At 41.7% G+C, this 20,759-nt stretch overlaps 1 protein-coding gene and 1 pseudogene across 3 annotated transcripts in view; one reads left to right on the forward strand and one right to left on the reverse strand.

The window, feature by feature from the left end:
• The window catches only part of PPP6C (protein phosphatase 6 catalytic subunit), a 38,290-nt gene extending 17,531 nt beyond the window's left edge, over positions 1 to 20,759 (reverse strand). For 2 of the 3 annotated variants that reach the window (XM_021691789.2, XM_021691788.2), the window contains exon 1: positions 20,597 to 20,759. In XM_021691789.2, coding sequence (XP_021547464.1) covers positions 20,597 to 20,671 — 75 coding nt within the window. In that variant the 5' untranslated portion in view covers positions 20,672 to 20,759. Of the gene's footprint in view, positions 1 to 17,491; positions 17,522 to 20,488 lie in introns of all 3 variants that reach the window. The other variant, XM_044920804.1, reaches the window with a different exon arrangement.
• On the forward strand, positions 4,053 to 4,397 carry LOC110581523 (annotated as a pseudogene).

A 20,759-nucleotide genomic window follows, 5' to 3' on the forward strand; every position in this document is an offset into this window, starting at 1 on the left:
CTCCCACTCCCCCTGCTTGCGTTCCCTCTCTCACTGTGTCTCTGTCAAATAAATAAATAAAATCTAAAAAAAAAATTAAAATTAAAAAATAAAAATTTTTAAAAAAGAACTAGGGACAGAGACCAATACACACACACACACACACACACACACACACACTTCTATTACCTCACTGCATTAAAAACCACCTGTGTCAAATCTTTCACTTGACCCAGATGATAAGACTGAGACCCACAAGCACTCAGGTCACTAAGCTACTTAATCTTAGCAACAGATCTGGAATCCAGGTTACCTACCTCTTTTCACTGTACTATCTTGAATATTTACCGAGAGCCTAATATGATACCAGTAATTCCAGAAACAAAGTAAATAAAAAGTAAAGACCAAACAGACTAAAAGCCCTGCTCTCAAGAGGCTTACACTCTAATGAGGAGAGGTATAGAAAATAAAGAAGTAAGTAAAATATATATTCATACTACTTTTTCAGATAGTGGTAGGAGGAATGGAGAAAAATTAAGCACTGTAACAGGAGTAAATAGTGGCAGGGGCGGGAGGCAGTACTGATATCTTAAATAGGGTGAGCACAGAAACCTTACTGATGAAGTGACTTTTGAGCAAAAATCAGAAAAAGGTAAGGTTATGGGGGAACAGTATTGCAGCCAGAGAGAACAGTAAGTGCAAAATGCTTAGAACAAAGCATGCTTGCTGTCTCAGAAACACCAAAGCTGGAGTGGTTAGTGGACGGAATAAAAAAAACAGGAGAGCACCACAGAATATTTTTAGGTCCTTGGGGGTGAATGTAAGGACCTAGCTTTTAACAGGAAGCCATTGGGAGGCCCTAAGCAGAGAAGTGATTATGATTTTATGTCTGCTATGTTTTATGGGCTATGAGGAACTCAGGAATAGGAAAAAGGTAAAGGCAGAAGCAGGACACCACTTAAGGGGTTTCTACAATAATCTAGGTAAAAGTTAATACTGGCTTGGACCAGCATCATTAAAGTAGGAAATGGTCACAAGTGAACAAATTCCAGATGTTTTCTGAACACAGCATCCACTAGATTTGAGAACAGTTGGAAAGAGAGTATTGAAAGAAAGGAATCAAGGATGACTCAATGTTTTTGGCTTAAGGGGTGCCTGGGTGGCGGTTAAGCGTCCAATTCTTGGTTTTGGCTCAGGTCACGATCTCATGGGTCATGAGATCAAGCCCTACACTGGGCTTTGCTTCGCGCTCAGTAGGGAGTCTGCTTGAAGATTCTCTTCCTCTGTCCCTCCCCCCACTCGTGTGCTCTCTCTCTCTCTAAAAAATAAATAAATCTTTTTTATTTATTTTTAAAGATTTTATTTATTTATTTGACACAGACAGAGAGAGAGCACGCACAAGCAAGCAGAGTGGCAGGCAGAGGGAGAGGGAGAAGCAGGCTCCCTGCTGAGCAAAGAGCCCCACATGGGGCTAGATCCCAGGACTCTGGGATCATGACCTGAGCCAAAGGTAGATGCTTAACTGACTGAGCCACGCAGGCACCCCAATAAATAAATCTTCAAAAAATTTTTTTGGCTTGGGGTGCCTGGGTGGCTCAGTCGTTGAGCGTTTGCCTTCGGCTCAGGTCATGATCCCAGGGTCTTGGGATCGAGCCCCGCATCGGGCTCCCTGCTTGGCGGGAAGCCTGCTTCTCCCTCTCCCACTCCCCCTGCTTGTGTTCCCTCTCTCGCTGTGTCTCTCTCTGTCAAATAAATAAATAAAATCTTTTAAAAAAAATTTTTTTTTGGCTTAAGTAACTGCAAGGGTGTTAATAGTCACTATTGAGATAGTTAAGACTCCAAGGAAAGACTTTCTTACTGTTTTTACCTTTTAAATAGAATTTATTTTTTAGAGCAGTTTTAGGTTCACAGTAAAATTGAGAAGATACAGAGAATTCCCATATATCTGCTGCTCACAAACACATACATACAGCCTCTTCCACTATCAACATTCCATATCAGAGTGGTACATTTGTTACTGATGAACCTACACTGATGCGTCATTATTATGCAGAGTCCACAGTTTACATTAGGGTTCACTCTTGGCATTGTACATTCTATGGGTTTGGACAAATGTATAATGACATGTATATAGAATTGTAGTATCATACTACAATTAAATCCTCTGTGCTTCAGCTATTCATCCTTCCCTCCCCCAAACCCTGGACACCACTGATCTTTTTACTGTCATCATAGTTTTGCCTTTTCCAGAGTGTCATACAGTTTAAATCATACATAAGTAGACTTTTCAGATTCCCTTCTTTCACTTAATGACATGCATTTAAGGTCCCTTCATGTTTTTTAATGGCTCGATAGCTCATTTCTTCTTAGTACTAAATAATATTCCTTTGTCTTGATGTACCAATTTATTTACCCATTCACCTACTGAAGGACATGTTGGTTGGTTCCAAATTTTAGCAGTTATGAATAATGCTACCATAAACATTCATGTATAGGTTTTTGGGTGAACACAAGTTTTCAATTAATTTGGGTAAATAGCAAGAAGCGTGACTGCTGGACTGTACAGTAAGAGTTTGGCAAGAAACTGCCAAACAATCTTTCAAAGTGGTTGTACTATTTTGCATTCCCAGCAAGCATGAATGTGAGTTCCTGTTGCTCTCCAACTTTCCCAACATTTGGTAATATCAGTGTTCTGGATTCTGGCTGTTCTAATATGCTTGTAGTGGTATAACATTGTTGTTGTTGTTGTTTTTAAAGATTTTATTTATTTATTTGATAGCAAGAGACACAGCAAGAGAGGGACCACAAGCAGGGGGAGTGGGAGAGGGAGAAGTAGGCTTCCCGCCAAGCAGGGAGCCCAATGCAAGGCTCGATCCCAAGACCCTGGGATCATGACCTGAGCTGAAGGCAGACACATGAAGACTGAGCCACCCAGGCGCCCTGGTATAACATTGTTTTAATTTGCATTTATTTTCCTAATGATGTGTGATGAGGAGTACCTTTTCATATGCTTGTCATTTGTAGATCTTCTTTAGTGACGTGTCTGCTCAGGTCTTTGGCCCATTTTTCAATGGAGCAGTTTGTTTTCTTATTGCTGAATTTTATGAGTTCTTTGCATATTAGGGATAAAAGTCCTTTATCAGATGTGTATTTTTTTTTTTTTAAGATTTTATTTATTTGTGAGAGAGAGAATGAGAGACACAGAGCATGAGAGGGAAGAGGGTCAGAGGGAGAAGCAGACTCCCCTCTGAGCAGGGAGCCCGATGTGGGACTCGATCCCGGGACTCCAGGATTATGACCTGAGCCGAAGGCAGTCGCTTAACCAACTGAGCCACCCAGGCGCCCTATCAGATGTGTATTTGCAAACATTTTCTCCCAGTGTGTGGCTTGTGTTCTTGTTCTGCGAGTGTCTTTTACAAAGCAAAAGTTTTTAATTTTAATGAAGTCCAGCTTATCAATTATTTCTTGCATGAGCAGATTGTTCTGATTTGTTTCAGTTTAGTTTGGGGGATAGGGACCAAGGAATTTGATTTTTTTAATTTTTTAAAAAATATTTTGCTATGTTAATCACCATACATTACATCATTAGTTTTTGATGTAGTGTTCCAAGATTCATTGTTTGCGCATAACACCCAGTGCTCCATGCAGAACATGCCCTCTTTAATACCCATCACCAGACTAACCCATCCTCCCAGCCCCCTCCCCTCTAGAACCCTCAGTTTGTTCTTCAGAGTCCATCATCTCTCATGGTTCGTCTCCCCCTCTGGTTTCCCCCCCTTCATTCTTCCCCTCCTGCTATCTTCTTTTTTTCTTTTCTTAACAAGGAATTTGATTTTTTTTAACAACCTCATTGAGATATAATTCACATACCAAATAATACCCCTTTAAAGCACAAAATTCAATTTTTTTTTAGTATACTCAGTGTTCGGAAATCATCATCATCATTAGTTTTAGAACATTTTCAGTGCTTGCTGGTGGTGGCTGTGTCACTGTCTGGTACAGGCATGGGAATGAGGCCTTTGAGCTGGGATGAACCTTACTCTCGGTGAAGGCCAGGGAGCTGAGCGAGAGCCATGGACAGTATAACGGTAGCAGTTGGACTGACCGCTGCTACTGCAGGATTTGAAGGATGTTATGTTTTGCAAGCCATGAAACATATGGAGCCTCAAGTGAAACAAGTTTTTCAATGTCTACTAAAATCTGCCTTCAGTGGTGGCTTATAGAAGTGGGTTGGAACCTAAAATGACAAAATGAGAAGCAGCATTAATACTAGGCATACTACTGCCAATAAAGGAAAAATAAGAGCTGCTCATCGATGAATTATGTTTTTAAATCACCCAGACAAGGGAGAATCTCCTTATATAGCAGCCAAAATCAATGAAGCTGAAGATTTACTAGAAGGCCAAGCTAAAAAGTGAAGTAAATGTGTGATGAATTTTAAGTTATTGTTAGCTTATGTATATGAGTGACAGCTTTTTATAATAAAATGCCTCAAAGCTACAAATTAAAAAAAAGAAAGCTTTCATCATCCCTCAAAAAGCTATGTACCCATTGGTAGCCTCCTCCCACAACCCCACCCCACAGCCCTAGGCAATCACTTATCTACTTTCTGTCTCTATGGCTTTGTCCACTCTGGACATCTGGATATGTGGCCTTTATGTGACTGGCTTCTTTCACTTAATATAATGCTTTTCATTATATGTAATGAAAATGCTTTTCCATATTGTAACATGTGTTATTACTTTGTTCCTTTTTTAAATAAATAATATTCCACTGTATGTATTTATCACATTTTACTTATCCATTCACCAGTTGCTACACATTTGGATGGTTTCCATTATTTGGCTGTCAGAATCTGATTTTGACACGTTAAATCTCAGACGCCTAATCTGATTTTGACACATTAAATCTCAGACGCCTATCAGACTTCCAAGTGCCCCAGATGTGCTGTAAACAAGTGATCAAATGAGTCTTGAATTCAAGGAAAAGGATCTGAGCCAGAGAGACCAATTTAGAGACTGTCAGGATATACATACACACATACATACATACATGAGACTAGAAGACATAACTAAAGTGGTAGCTACAAAGAGAGGAAAGGATAAGATCAAGAAATGATCCTTAAGAGGGGCGCCTGGGTGGCTCAGTTGGTTAAGCAACTGCCTTCGGCTCAGGTCATGATCCCGAAGTCCCGGGATCGAGTCCCACATCGGGCTCCCTGCTCAGCAGGGAGTCTGCTTCTCCCTCTGACCCTCCTCCCTCTCATGCTCTCTGTCTCTCATTCTCTCTCTCGCAAATAAATCTTAAAAAAAAAAAAGAAATGATCCTTAAGATACACCAATATTTAGAAGTTAGGGAAAACAGGAGGAAAAAGCAAAAGAGACAGCTTGGTGAGACAGAAAGGCAACCATGAGCATGTGGTATCCTGGAAGTCCAGTGAAGAAAATAGTTCAAAAGAGGAGTGATCGGGGGCACCTAGGTGGTTCAGTCAGTTAAGCAACTGCCTTCGGCTCAGGTCATGATCCCGGAGTCCTGGGATAGAGCCCCATGTCAGGCTCCCTGCTTGGTGGGGAGTCTGCTTCTCCCTCTGCCCCTCACCCCGCTCTTGTGCTCTCTCTCTCAAATAAGTAAATAAAATCTTTAAAAAGAGAGAGAGTGATCAAGGGGCGGGGGTAAAAAAGGAAAAGAGGAGTAATCAACTGTGTTCAATGCTGCTGGAAGGTCAAATTTTGGAGAAGTAGAGTAGGGCTGAGAGGGAATACTCCTTTAAGCCTAATCAACAAGTACCATTCCCAGAATATTTTATACTCTAAGAAAAGGGGCATACCAATTAATACCATGGTATAGTTCAGAGGTTAAGAGCACAGCCTTTGAAGTCCAAAAAGATCAGAGGTCAAAATTCAGCTCTACCTCTTACCTATTACTTAGCTTACTGTTTGTTACCTTAGCTGTGTACCCCTGAGCAAGTTACTTGATCTTTCTCTGTGTCTCAGTTTCCTCATCCACAAAATAGAGATACCTACCTGGAGATTCTGAGGATTAAATAAGATAGTGCATGCAAAGTGCTCTGCAGAGTTGTTGTTGTTGTTTTTTTAAGATTTTATTTATTTGAGGGAGAGAATGAGATAGAGAGCATGAGACGGGGGAGGGTCAGAGGGAGAAGCAGACTCCCCGCTGAGCAGGGAGCCCGACGCGGGACTCGATCCTGGGTCTCCAGGATCATGACCTGAGCCGAAGGCAGTCGCTTAACCAACTCAGCCACCCAGGCGCCCTCTGCAGAGTTTTATACATATACACAGGGTTATATACTCAGTCTGCCACATATATATGTACTCTGAATTATAAAACATGACCTAAAAGGATATACACCAAGCCCACAATAGCAGTTGCTGGAGATGTCAAACAAAAGGAATTCTACTTTCATCTTAATTTCTTTTACTTTCTAAAAAAGCATGAAAAACATTTTTTCTTCATGGAAGGAAACAGATACGTTGGTAGATTATTTTTCCTATTTTCCAGTAGTTACTGCATTTCTTAAAAAAAAAAAAAAAGACGACTAAAATGTCAAAACTAGAAAAGAGCCTTAACTGAAAAAAAAAAAGGCAAGATGCAAAATAATGTACATGCTACCTCTTATATTAAAGAAAAAACATATATATACACACACATATACATACACACACTTGCTTGTACTTAACTTGTACATGCCTAAACTGTTGTTTCTGGAAAGATCCATAAGAAACACAACACTGGCTACCAATATGAGGAAGGGAACTGGGTGCTGGGGGCAGAGGTGGAAGGAAGACTTAACACTTATATTTATAGTCTTTTATACCTTCTAAGTTTGGAAAAATATGAATGTATTACCTATACAAAAAAACTTATTAGAAACATATTACCAGAAAGAATAGTCTTTCCAGCAGATGGTACTGGGGCAACTGGATTTCCACATGCAAAAGAATGAAACTGGACTCCTACCTTACAGCATTTACAAAAATTAATTCATAAAGGATGAATGACCTAAATATAAGAGCTTAAACTATGAAACTCTTAGAAGAAAACATAGGGGTAAATCTTCTTGACCTTGGATTTGATAATAAAGTCTTAGATACATCAAAAGAATGAGCGATAGGGGTGCCTGCATGGCTCAGTTGGTTGAGTGTCCAACTCTCGATTTCGGCTGGGTCATGATCTCAGGATTGTGACATCAAGCCCCACGTCAGGCTCCATGCTCAGCACGGAGTCAACTTGAGATTCCCTCTTCTTCTGCTCCTCCCCCCCCCCACACTCGCACATGCACTGTCTCCTTCTCTAAAACAAGTACGTCTTAAAAAAAAAAAAGCGATAAAAGAAAAAATAGATAAACTGGACTTCATCAAAATTAAAAAACCTGTGTGCATCTAAGGACATTATCAAGAAAGTGAAAAGACAACCAACCCACAGAATGGGAGAAAATATTGGAAATCATATATTTGAGAGGGGTTTACTATCCAGAATATAGGAAGAACTAAAACTCAACAAAAAGATAAAAAACTCAATTAAAAAATGCGCAAAGGGGGTGCCTGGGTGGCTCAGTTGGTTAAGCGTCCAACTCTTGGTTTTGGCTCAGGTCATGATCTCAGGGTGGTGAGATCAAACCCTGCACCCAGCTCCCTGCTCAGCAGGGAGTCTGCTTAGGATTCTCTCTCTCCCTTTCCCTCTGCCCCTCCCCTCATGCGTGCGCACTCACACTCTCTCTCTCAAATAAATAAGTCTAAAAAAAACAGGCAAAAGATTTGAATAGGCGTATTTCCCAAGAAAATATACAAATGGCCAATAAGCACACTAAAAAATACTCAGTATCGGGCACCTGGGCGGCTCAGTTGCTTAAGCGACTGCCTTCGACTCAGGTCATGATCCTGGAGTCCCAGGATCAAGTCCTTGAGTCCGGCATCGGGCTCCCTGCTCAGCAGGGAGTCTGCTTCTCCCTCTGACCCTCCGACCCTCCCCCCCTCATGTGCTCTCTCTCTCTCTCATTCTCTCTCTCAAATAAATAAATACCTTTAAAAAAATTTTTTTTAAATAAAAAATACTCAGTATCATTAGTCATTAGGGAAATAAATGCAAATCAAAACCACAATGGGGTAACACTTCAAACATACTGGGATGACTACAAGTTTTTAAAAATGAAAAATAACAAGTGCTAGCAAGAATGTGGAGAAACTGGAACCCTCACACATTGCTGATAGGAATGTAAAATGGGACAGCCACTTTGGAAAACAGTCTGGCAATTCTTCAAAATGATAAAAAGAGGGGCGCCTGGGTGGCTCAGTAGTTAAGCGTCTGCCTTCGGCTCAGGTCATGATACCGGGGTCCTAGGATCAAGCCCCGCATCGGGCTCCCTGCTCCACGGGAAGCCTGCTTCTCCCTTCCCACTCCCCCTGCTTGCGTTCCCTCTCTCGCTGTGTCTCTCTCTGTCAAATAAATAAATAAAATCTAAAAAAAAAGAAATGATAAAAAGAATTATGACATGCCCAGGACTACCCCACCTAGGTATAAAGCCAAAAAATTGAAAGCAGGGACTCGAACAGATACCTTTACACCAGTGTTACTACAGCATTATTCACAATAGCCAAAAAGTGAAAACAACCAAAGTGTCCATCCACAGGTGAATGGATTAACAAAATGTGGTACATCCATACAATGAATATCACTGAACCATAGAACAAAATGAAGTAATGGTATATAGTAGATGAGTCTTGAGAACGTTATACCAGTCACAAAAGGCCACATACTATATGATTTGATTTATTATTTTTTAAAGATTTATTTATTTATTTGACAGAGAGAGAGAGAGAGCGAGAAAGGGAACACAAGCAGGGGGAGTGGGAGAGGGAGAAGCAGGCTTCCCGCCGAGCAGAGAGCCCAACGCAGGGCTCAATCCCAGGACCCTGGGATCATGACCTGAGCCGAAGGCAGACGCCCAACAACTGAGCCACCCAGGCGCCCCTATATGATTCAATTTAAGCGAAATGTTCAGTATGGGCAAATCCAAAGAAAGTAGATTAATGGTTGCCTATACCTGGGGTTTAGGATAAGGGTGAAATGGGGAGTTACTGCTAACAGATATGGAATTTCTCTTTGGGGTAATGAAAATGTACAAACACTGATTAGGGTGATAATTATAGAACTCTGAATATACTAAAACCCACTGATTGTACACTTTAAAAGTTAATTTATTTTTTTTTTAATTTTAAAAAGATTTTTATTCATTTATTTTAGAGAGAGAGAGCAGGGGGGAGAGGCAGAGGGAGTGGTAGAGACAATCTCAAGCAGACTCTGTGCTGAGTGCACAGAGGCCGACGCAGGGCTCAATCTCATGACCCCAAGATCATGACCTGAGACAAAATCAAGAGTCGGACAGGACACTTAAGCAACTAAGCCATTCACACACCCCTTTAAAAGTTCATTTTAGGGGTGCCTCGCCGGCTCAGTAGGTAGAGCATGTGACTCTTGATCTCAGGGTCCTGAGCTCAAGCCCCTCCGGCACAGAGCTTACTTAAAAACATTTTTTTAATTAAAAAATTTTAAAAAAGGGGCACCTGGGTGACTCAGTCGTTAAGCATCTGCCTTTGGCTCAGGTCATGATCCCAGGGTCCTGGGATTGAGCCCCACATCGGGCTCCCTGCTCCGTGGGAAGCCTGCTTCTCCCTCTCCCACTCCCCCTGCTTGTGTTCCCTCTCTGTTTCTCTGTCAAATGAATAAAATCTTTAAAAAAAAATTAAAAATTAATTAAATAGGGGCGCCTGGCTGGTTCAGTCGGTAGAGCATGTGACTTTTGGTCTCAGGGTTCTAAGTTCAAGCCCCATAATAGGTACAGAGATTAGTTAAAAATAAAATCGTAGGGGCGCCTGTGTGGCTCAGTCATTTAAGCGTCTGCCTATGTCTCAGGTCGTGATCCCAGGGTCCTAGGATCGAGCTCCCCATCAGACTCTCTGCTCAGCAGGGAGTCTGCTTCTCCCTCTCCCTCTGTGCTCTCACTCTAAGTAAATAAATAAAATCTTTAAAAATAATAAATAAAATGGGGCGCCTGGGTGGCTCAGTCGTTAAGCGTCTGCCTTCGGCTCAGGTCATGATCCCGGGGTCCTGGGATTGAGCCCCACATCGGGCTTCCTGCTCAGCAGGAAGCCTGCTTCTCCCTCTCCTACTCCCCCTGCTTGTGTTCCCTCTCTCGCTATCTCTCTCTCTGTCAAATAAATAAATAAAATCTTTAAAAAAAAAATTAAAAATAATAAATAAAATAAAATCTTAAAGAAGCACCTGGCTGGCTCAGTCAGGACAGCATGCTACTCTTATCTCACGGTTTTGAGTTCAAGCCCCACAATGGGCATGGAGCCTACTTAAAATTTAAAAACAAATAAATAATCTTAAAAGTAAGTAAAGCTAATTTTATGATATTTAAGTTATTTCTCAATAAAGCTATTATTTTATTTAAATATATATATTACCTGTTAAAAAATAATAATTACCACCTTGATGAGAACCACTCAAAACTACTCCTCATGGACATGGCTATCCTTCCAATTTCAAACATTTCTGAAATTTTGTTTCTGATGTTATACAATTTTTTTTAAGATTTTATTTATTTATTTATTTGACAGAGAGATATCGAGAGGATGAACACAAGCAGGGGGAGTGGCAGAAGGAGAAGCAGGCTTCCCGCTGAGCAGGGAGTCCAATGCGGGGCTCAATCCCAGGACCCTGGGATCATGACCTGAGCCGAAGACAGACGCTTAACGACTGAGCCACCCAGGCGCCCCGATGTTATACAATTTTTAAAATAAAACAATACAGTGATGTTTTTAAAAATATTTTATTTATTTATTTATTTGGGGGAGAGAGAGCACACACGTGCACGAGAGCACATGTGGGTGGGGGGGGACAGAAGGAGAGGGAGAGACGATCTTAAGCAGACTCCCTGCTGAGTGCAGAGCCCAACGTGGGGCTCGATCGCACAACCTGGAGATCACGAACTGAGCCGAAACCAAGAATCGGACACTTAACCAACTGAGCCGACCAGAAGCCCCTAAAACAATACAGTCATGTTTTCAAGTACCTATCTTGGGACCTTATCTACCTTTTTTAGGTATAATGCCTTGCCTAATTAATATCTGTAATATTTTTTTAGGTACACTCACCAAACCTTCTCAAAGAGAATTCTACCAACGTATTTGTAGAAGTGCTTTGCTGTAATCTGTACAAGAGTGGGCAGAGTTTTCTGTGTGTTGCCCATGAGACCTGCATGTTATCAGGCACCTGTCCCATCCACACTTCCTTTTGGATTTTATATCTTTTAAGAACAGGCCAAACTTCTATCAGAGAAGGTCAGAACCCATACCAGGAGTACAATTTGAATATATATTTCCCCCAACACATCCTTGGACACAAGCCACCAAAGAAGTTACCTCCCATTCTTCTCTCCACAGTGCATCTCTGAAAGAGAAAAGTTCTCTACCTCCTACAATGTTGATTTCTCTACTTGCCCACCCTCACAAAGCTGTTGGTTACTTGTAAACTTGGGGGCTCCACTGCTTACACCCCTAAAACATCAATTACTAAAATGTTACCTAAGGAAACCTACTATAGGGGCGCCTGGGTGGCTCAGTAGGTTAGCCATCTGCCTTTGGGTTGGGTCATGATCCCAGCGTCCTGGGATCAAGCCCCACATTGGGCTCCCTGCTCCGAGGGGAAGCTACTTTTCCCTCTCCCTGCCCCTCCCCCTGCTTGTGCATGCTATCTTTCTCTCTCTCTCTGTCAAATGAATAAATAAAATCTTTAAAAAGAAAAAAAAGAGAAGAAAGAAGCCTACTATAAACTCCACTCTGAAATAAGCCAAACTGTCCTTTAGGGAGACCTGTCATCACCCTGCATTATACTGCCCTCCTTTCCCAATTACTTTTTCCCAAATTACACTTTAATGTCATGCCATCTACCTGTGGTAAGGGGCATTATAGGAACAGAGCTTGTCATCCTGTAGACTATAAACAAGATGCATAGGATGCTGTTATTAAACAGTTACCTTCAAGGAGGACCCAGGGGAGGACCGTCTCTGCTCCCTTTATCAAGGATAGATGTGATTTCCTGAGTAGCTTGTGTTTGTCATCTTTTAGACTTGGGGAATTTTTTAGCTGATCAGTTTCTATCTTTCAGTAGACTCCTTGAAAGCTTAGGGCTTAATCTCAAAGAAGTAATCTGGTCATCACAGCTTTTATTTTATATACAATTCTTACTTTTAGGGGCGCCTGGGTGGCTCAGTCATTAAGCGTCTGCCTTCGGCTCATCATGATCCCAGGGTCCTGCAATCGAGCCCTGCATTGGGCTCCCTGCTCAGCAAGAAGACTGCTTCTCCCTCTCCCACTCCCCCTGCTTGTGTTCCCTCTCTTGCTGTGTCTCTCTCCGTCAAGTAAATAAGTAAAATCTTTAAAAAACAAAACAAGTCTTACTTTTACTGCTGGCTCCATCTTGGTTTCCTAACTTTACATTCTGTCTCATTTTTCGTACTTATTCTATATGTAATTTATCTTGCTATATTGAATACACCTTTGTAAACCATTCTATATCCTTTTTGGAACAAATTAACATTTTGAAACTAATCACAGCACAGATTCCTGAGGGACTCCATGATTCCCATATATGAATGTGCTAGAATTTGTATCCACGTATGTCTGGCTCTCCTAGCCCATAATGCCCCTTGAACTGCAAGTCACCCCTGGTAACTGGCCCACACCCCCCAGTGCTGACCTGAAAGTAACAGTACAACATAAGCTCAAGAATGTTACTGTGAAACCTTGCCAATCTCAAAAGCTGGAGAGTGTCTAGGGAATACATGTAAACTACTTAGGCAGCATCTTCAACCCAAGACCAGGCACACTACCTTGAGTAAAATAACAGTTGTCTTCTGTCACTGCCACTTCTGCAGTCCCAACTGAGGATTTAGAGTTGAGTTTCTAAGCCAAAGCCATTGCCTCTCATCTCTCCAGTTCAGCAGTAGCTTACACGTCCAAACCAAGCACACACAAAAATAAGTCCATTAAATCTCAATACAAATTCTATATAAGTCAGCCAATTACACAAACAGTGGCCTCAGAGAGCCCAGCCTTGCCATGGGGGAAGACACATGGTCCTTTCTTCCAAAGCCCTTCACAGCTTTGTTCTACTGCTCAGTTTGTACAAAGCGTGGTTTCTCTTACTGCTCCAAAACAGTCTCTGAGGCAAGATTCTCAATCTTATCCAACTTTGGGGCAAACGATACCCATCTCTCCCCACGGTGCCCAATTAGTTCCTAATCTTGAACAAATAGGGGTTCATAGCCCCCTTCCTAGAAGACCCTATTTCCCTTCTCTACCTTTTTTCAAGATACTTAGGGTTCCATTCTATTCTCTGCTCCTGTCTCTCTGTCCCCTCTTGTCCCTCAAATACACTGGGTTTTAAATTTCTGTGATTCTGTTTTGACCCTGCTATCTAAAACATATCATTTCCTTTATTTACTTCAACATACTAGTACTTATACAATCTCTTGGCTTAAGAAATAAAAATTTATCTAAAATTATTTTTTACATAGCCTTTGTACAGAATTTCTACTATAATACAAATCACTGGGAATGAGGAGCTGGAATCCAAAATGATAATAATATTCACACCCTTACAATCCAGAAGGAAATATCCGTATCTTCAGTCTAAACCAGAGTTTCTCAGCCATGGCACTACTGATAATTCTTTCTTTTGGGGGGCTGCTGTCCTATGTGTTATAGGATGTTTAGCACCGTATCTGGCCTCTATACCCACTATATACCCATAGCAACTCCCTAGCTGTGACAATCTAAAATGTCTCCAGACACTGCCAAATATCTTCTCAGGGGCAAAATGACCCCCAGCTGAGAACCAATGGTATAGACCTTTCTTCTGAGTTTACTACTATTAGAGCTATTTATGTCTGGAGCACATTTGACAATCAGTAAATATTTGTTACCAGCCTGTGAATCCAACACATATCTGGACATCTCTACCTCGATATCTTGACTTGGCAGCATCTCAGACTCAGTACAGCCCAAATCAAACTCCCTTGTATTCTTTAATCTAGTTACAGTATTTACTAAGTAATCTATGCCAGAACCTGAGATTACACTGAATTCTTCTCTCTTCCTCATAACCTAGACCTAACCTGTCAACAGGTCCTAGTATACCTTCTTCAACTCCTTTTATTTATTTATTTTTTTAGTAATCTGTACACCCAGCACGGGCCTTGAACTCATGACCCAGAGATCCAGTTGCATGCTTTTCTAACTGAGCCAACCAGGGGTCCCCATCTCCTTTTATTTTTATTTTTTTAAAGATTTTACCCATTTTTATTTGAGAGAGAGAGAATGAGAGACAGAGAGCACAAGAGGGAAGAGGATCAGAGGGAGAAGCAGACCCCCCGCTGAGCAGGGAGCCCGATGCGGGACTTGATCCCAGGACTCCAGGATCATGACCTGAGCTGAAGGCAGTCACTTAACCAACTGAGCCACCCAGGCGCCCTCCCCATCTCCTTTTAAACACCACAATCACTTGTCACTGCCTTACTTTAAATTCTCATGTCACCTGGCCTACTGCTTCTATGACATTTTTGCCCATTCCAAACCATGGTCCACAAATGTTGCCAGAACCTACTGTCACAGTCCTCCTTAAAAATTTCTCAAGAGCACTCCTCTATGGCAGTGTTTCCAAAACTCTACTCAGATACCATCTTTATGATTTTTGTCATATTCCTACCACATACAACAGTATATCCCTGTAATAGTTTTCTTTGAATCTACTTTTCTTTTTAGTTAGCTACATTTTATTTTTATTTTATTTTACCTTTATTTTATTTTATTTTATTTATTTATTTGAGAGAGAGAGAGAGAATGGGATAGAGTATGAGGGGGGGAGGGTCAGAGGGAGAAGCAGACCCCCCGCTGAGCAGGGAGCCTGATGCGGGACTCGATCCCGGGACTCCAGGATCATGACCTGAGCCGAAGGCAGTCGCTCAACCAACTGAGCCACCCAGGCGCCCCATTTTATTTTTTTTAAAGATTTTATTTATTTATCTATTTGAGAGAGAGAGAGAGCACGTGAACAAGTGGAGGAAGAGGCAGAGGGAGAGGGAGAAGCAGACTCCCTGCCAAGCAGGGAGCCCAACATGGTGCCTGATCCCAGGACCCTGAGATCACGACCGGAGCTGAAGGCAGATGCTTAACCCACTGAGCCACCCAAGCACCCCAGTTAGCTACATTTTAAACAACATCCCAAAGTCACAGTATGATTTGTTTTTCCCTGAAATATAAAAGCATTTCAAAGTGTCTATCCACGTACCGCCTAAAAGATAAAAATCCAAGTTTATCAGCCTAGTCTTCCATGATTAGCCTCTGCCTGCCTTCCCAGCACCACCTCCAGCCATACCAAACTACTTGAACCAGCCATGTTCTTTCAGATTAAGTTATACGATTGCATATGGTATTTATTCTGCTAGCACATTTCTTTCCTTCCTGTTTTGTCTACCTGAACACACGCTGCTCATCCTCTCATTGTTCCTCCTTGGTGAAACCATCTCTAGTTCCAGTTAGATGCTTTTAATACGTTCCCCAATATCCTGAACAGCCCTCTGTTATAGCACCTAACACACCATGCAACAATCATTTGTTTACCTCTCTATCTCCTTTACTATATTGAGAGCCCCTCATAAAGAAGTACCAGATTCTATCTCTAGCACCCATAGGGAACAGTACTTGACAAAAGGAGACATCTGAAGAAATGTTTGTTGTAAAACAGTATACAATTAGATTCAACAAACCTTAACTGTTTGTCTATCACATACAAGACAGTGTTCTAAGACTATGGAGAACACAAAAATAAACAAATATGATCCTGGCCCTCAAGATGTTTGTAGTCTAATGGTAGAGACAGACATATTTGCTATCATAACAACACAGAGTGGTAAAAGGAGCAATAAGGTGCTATGGGGCAAAGGTCAGTACAGAAAAAAAAAAGGGAATTTTTTTTTTTAAGTAGGCTCCACGCCCAGCATGGAGCCCAACCAGGGGCTTGAACTCACCACCCTGAGATCAAGACCTGAGCTGAGATCAAGAGTTGGACGCTTAACCAACTGAGCCACCCAGGTGCCCCAAAAGTGGGAATTTTCAATAGCAAATAAATGCAGGTATATACTCCACTGAGTCACTGTGGCAAAACCCACATAAACCTCAAGTCCTGCTCTGATATTTGTTCTGCCTTACACAAGGATTGTGTAAATGACAGAATGGACATGAAGGTACTCTGAAAACTGTAAGCAGCTATCGTACATTCTAATCATTGCTAATAATTCTGACCGTGGAATCCAGGAGCCCTGCATGGAGAAAGTGGCATCTGAGGCAGAGCTCAAAAGGGACATGGAGGATATTGTATAGAGGAAACACAAATGGTAGTTATAGATGTGAACCCTGGACCCAGACTACCTAAGTTTGAATCCCAGCTCCTCCACTTACTTACTAGCTGTATAACCACGTAAAGATATTTATAATCTGTCTGTGCTTCAGTTACCTATCTATCAAATGGGGCAAATATTAGTAGCCAACTCATAGATTATTAAATGATTTATTATTTGTGCTATGTAAGTATTAAAAATACTAGGTGACAGAAACAGACTGAGCAAGAAACAAAGATGGAGAAAATATAGAGCATATTGTCAGAAGAGGGCAGTCCAATGTGCTCAGAATGGAAGGTAAAAAGAAACATGATGAAGTGGAAGATGTACCTAGAAAAGCATGCTACTTGTCATCCTAAAAAAAAAAAAAGCTATTAACTGTATCATTAAGAGCTCTGCACAGGAAGATTTCCAACTTTATTCATTGATTAGGTGCACATCCTCAGGCAGATCATAAACTCTATGAAGTTCAGTATACCCTCAGTAAAGTAAGAAGGGTATGGAACTAGAAGAACTCTGATTCTCTCTTAGGTCTGAAATTCTAGAAAAGGGACTAGGGAGGGAGTCATTAGAGATGTGTACCTTCCCATAGAACACCCACAGCCACACATAACTACTGAGCACCTGAAATGTGGCTAGTCCAAATTGGGATGTGTCATAAATGCAAAATATACACATGTCACAGAGAGTACTCAAAAAAGGGCAAAATATTACATTAATAATTTTATATTGATTACATGTTGTAATTGAGTTAAATAAAATATTACTAAAATTAATTTCAACTGTTCCTTTCTATTTTTTTTAAATGTGACCATTCAAGGCTCATGTTTCTGAGCATTTCATTTCTACCAGACAGCACTGTTGTAGACTGTTTTCATAAAACATAGGGGAATGTGATTCTGTGGCCCAAAAGACAAACAAAATGCCAGGTATTATCAGAAAGGGTCTTGGAAACACAACACTCTTCCAGCCCTATATAATGCCCTAGTATGTCCCTAACTACCACACCGTGTTCAGTTTTCCCTGCAGTACCTGAAAAAGATACAACAAAAAATCAAACAACTTGGGTAAACGGAACGATCAATGAAACAAGCACTAAGATGAGTGACTAGACTAACGGATTGCAAATCCGGAAGGATAAAGACTACCATATATGATGAGAATCTATAAAATCAGTGTCTGGAATGAGGAGGTGCAAAAGGCTATTCACTAAATCTCAGAAAAAAGCAAAGGAGAATTTTTTGAAGCTTTATGGAGGCATTTCAAGTAAAGGTATAACTTTGCTGAGCAAGTAGCCTTATATGAAGAACTCAGAGATGGCTCAGACTAAACATAAAAGTGAGTTCCAAAAAGATTACATTAACTATTAATTCATAAAAGTGGTTATTATGGAATTGCACAATTCCTTATGCAATCTCTTTAACTACATGCCACCTTTAAGAACTGTCCAAGAGATCAAACAATCCCCAAGTTATAGAACCCTTCCTCCTCTGAAATTCTTAAGTATTCAATACACCCGCCTTTTATCATTCATTCTTCCACTTGGCCAGATATGGAATCTCTATCTCCTATTACTCTCTCTGAAATCTTAATTGTGGATGAGAACCACTTGAGCTCTTTAAGAAATGTTTTGTTTTGGCCCACTCTCATATATTTCATCTTTATTCCTACAGAACAGTTATGCAGATTCAATCTAGTACTAATGATCTGACCACTTCCAATTTAGATATAGAGAAATCATAATTAGATGTAGAACATCCTATGCACTTATTATTTTATTTAGTACCTCCAACTTCTAGTCAAATTAAACACAGAGGTGAATTGCTGTCTTCTTTTCTAACCAGAACAAATCTTTTCCATAATGATCATTAAGTGACTCCAATTATTTTTTTCCTCTAATCTTTTATTTTGGCTCTAAAGCCTCAGAAAAGGTGCTCCTGGAATACTTGGCTTGTCTAATTTTAGTTTCCATTTCATGCCAAGAAGTAGAAACAAAATTAAATTTCTTTTAAAATACACCAGACATGAACAGCACAACTAAATTCATCCAATAAAACCACTTCCAAAACAAAGAAAAGCATCCACTTATAGAGAAATATTCATAATTATTTTTTCCCAGTAGTTGCTAGAAGATTGAAAAAAAGAAAGTTTATTAAGAAACAGATATACACTAAGTACAGCCCAATAGGTTTGCAAAGGGAAATGAAATGGTTTAATACCTCTATTTCCTTAAGGTGGGAAGGAAATCTAATGTTTATCAAACTAAGAGATCTAAAGAAAACCCAACTGATTATCTTCCAAATCATATAGCCAATCGCAAGTTATTATCAAGACACACTGTAATAATAAGCAACATTTTATTCATTAAAAACAAAGCTCAAAACAGCTTTACACGTGCTAAAAAAAACCAGAAAATTCCACATCCAATCACTGATACGAGAAAATCAACTTGATCTATGGAATTAATAATGCTACCAAAAGATAGCTGGTTAGTTTTCCACGAATTAGGTCCCAGTGTTGGTTGTATCCTCGGTTCCTTTAAAAAGCATTTAAACAGAAGGAAGTCACAAAATGTCTGAAGGACTCAGATGAACATAAATAAAAGCTACATTGCTAGTATTGGCTTTGTCCTCATTTTAATCAAAGTATCCTATTTAAAAGGGGAAAACGCAGGGCGCCTGGGTGGCTCAGTCGTTAGGCGTCTGCCTTCGGCTCAGGTCATGATCCCCGGGTCCTGAAATCGAGCCCCGCGGTTGGGCTCCCTGCGAGGCGGGGGGCCTGCTTCTCCCTCTCCCGCTCCCCCTGCTTGTGTTCCCTCTCTCGCTGCGTCTCTCTGTCAAATAAATAAAATCTTTAAATAAATAAATAAATAGAGAAAATGCACAAGAATGACTCCCCTATCATATAGCACATGTAATTAACATGTAAGTACAATGAAGTTACATCCATGAGAGCTGGTGTGACCTTAAACATTTTGCATACTTGTTGACTGAAGCTAAATATCAACTTCCTGTATGAACAGAGCAAAAGAAAAAACCAGTAATCTCTTCCTTCAGAGAAATCTACAAAGATAAATTGCTTTACATCCATAAAGTAAAGAAAAAAAAAACAAAAAACTCAAAACTACCAACAGTTTACCCACTTACCACACAGCAAATCAAAGTTAACTGAACAAACAGGCACTGGCACTATCCGCTGAACACTGTCAGACACCTAAGCGCTGTGCATGAAAACACTTCTCAGAAAAGCAAGATACCAAAAACTTACATTCCTTTTCTCTTACATTCATTCCTTTATCCACACATACATTTATTGTTACTTGCACTAGGCAGTAGCAAGAAACAACTCATCTCCTCTGGGAAACCGAGAAAAGGAAATCTTCAGTCAAGAAGGGATTATGAGGAAACAACTTAAGAGGCAGCCACCGCTCATGCAGAAAAGTATTTGTATTGAGGCCCTACTACTTTATCCACTGAAATTAGCTCAACAACGTACTGGAAAATGGGTTCATATCTGAAATAACAGAACTAAAGCAACACTCCTAACAAGCAATTGAGACGAGGCGTACGGAAAGAGGGACGACCAGCCGTTCTCTGACATCACTACCAGACCGCTCTGGCCCACCGTCTTCCCCTTCCGCAGGGACCTAAACACACTGGGGCCGCGTCCCGGGAGCTGGCGGCATCTCCTGTCAGACGCCGGCCACCCAGAGCTCCTGTCACCACCTCTGGGGGATGATCCCATCCCGAGGGCACTGTCCGCTGGGGCTCGGCCGGGCTCCGGGAGACCGGGGTCGGGGTGAGCGGAGAGGAGTCTTCCACGCAAAGCTGTCAGGGCTCGGAGCCCTGGGGTAGCCCAAAGGCCAGGAGGGGCAACCTTGGGGCAGAGGCCGCGACATCCCTCGCGACCCCACGGAGGCAACCGGGAGAGCATTCGGGAGACTCGAGCTTCCCCCGCTCTGCGCGTCACGCCTGGTCGGACCGGGTCGCTTCGCCCCGCGTTAGGCCCACCACCAGGACCGGACCGGACGGGATGCCGGCGGGGGTCCGGCGCAGAGAGGAAGGGCGGGCCGGCGGGCGCCCCACTGCCGGAAGGGGCGAGCCCCGCAAGCAGCGCTCCCGCCCCAGCCGGGCTCACCTTCAGGTCGTTCTCCGGTAGGTACTTGCACAGCCGCGCTATCTCCACATACTTGTCCAAGTCTAGGGGCGCCATTTTAGAAATAACAAGCCCCGACGGCTTCGGCGGCAGCAGCGGCGGCTCTAGTAGCGGCGGCGGCAGCGGCGGAGGCCGAAGCCGGAAC

This window comes from Neomonachus schauinslandi, chromosome 13, assembly GCF_002201575.2.
Source record: "Neomonachus schauinslandi chromosome 13, ASM220157v2, whole genome shotgun sequence".
Taxonomy (NCBI): Eukaryota; Metazoa; Chordata; class Mammalia; order Carnivora; family Phocidae; genus Neomonachus; species Neomonachus schauinslandi.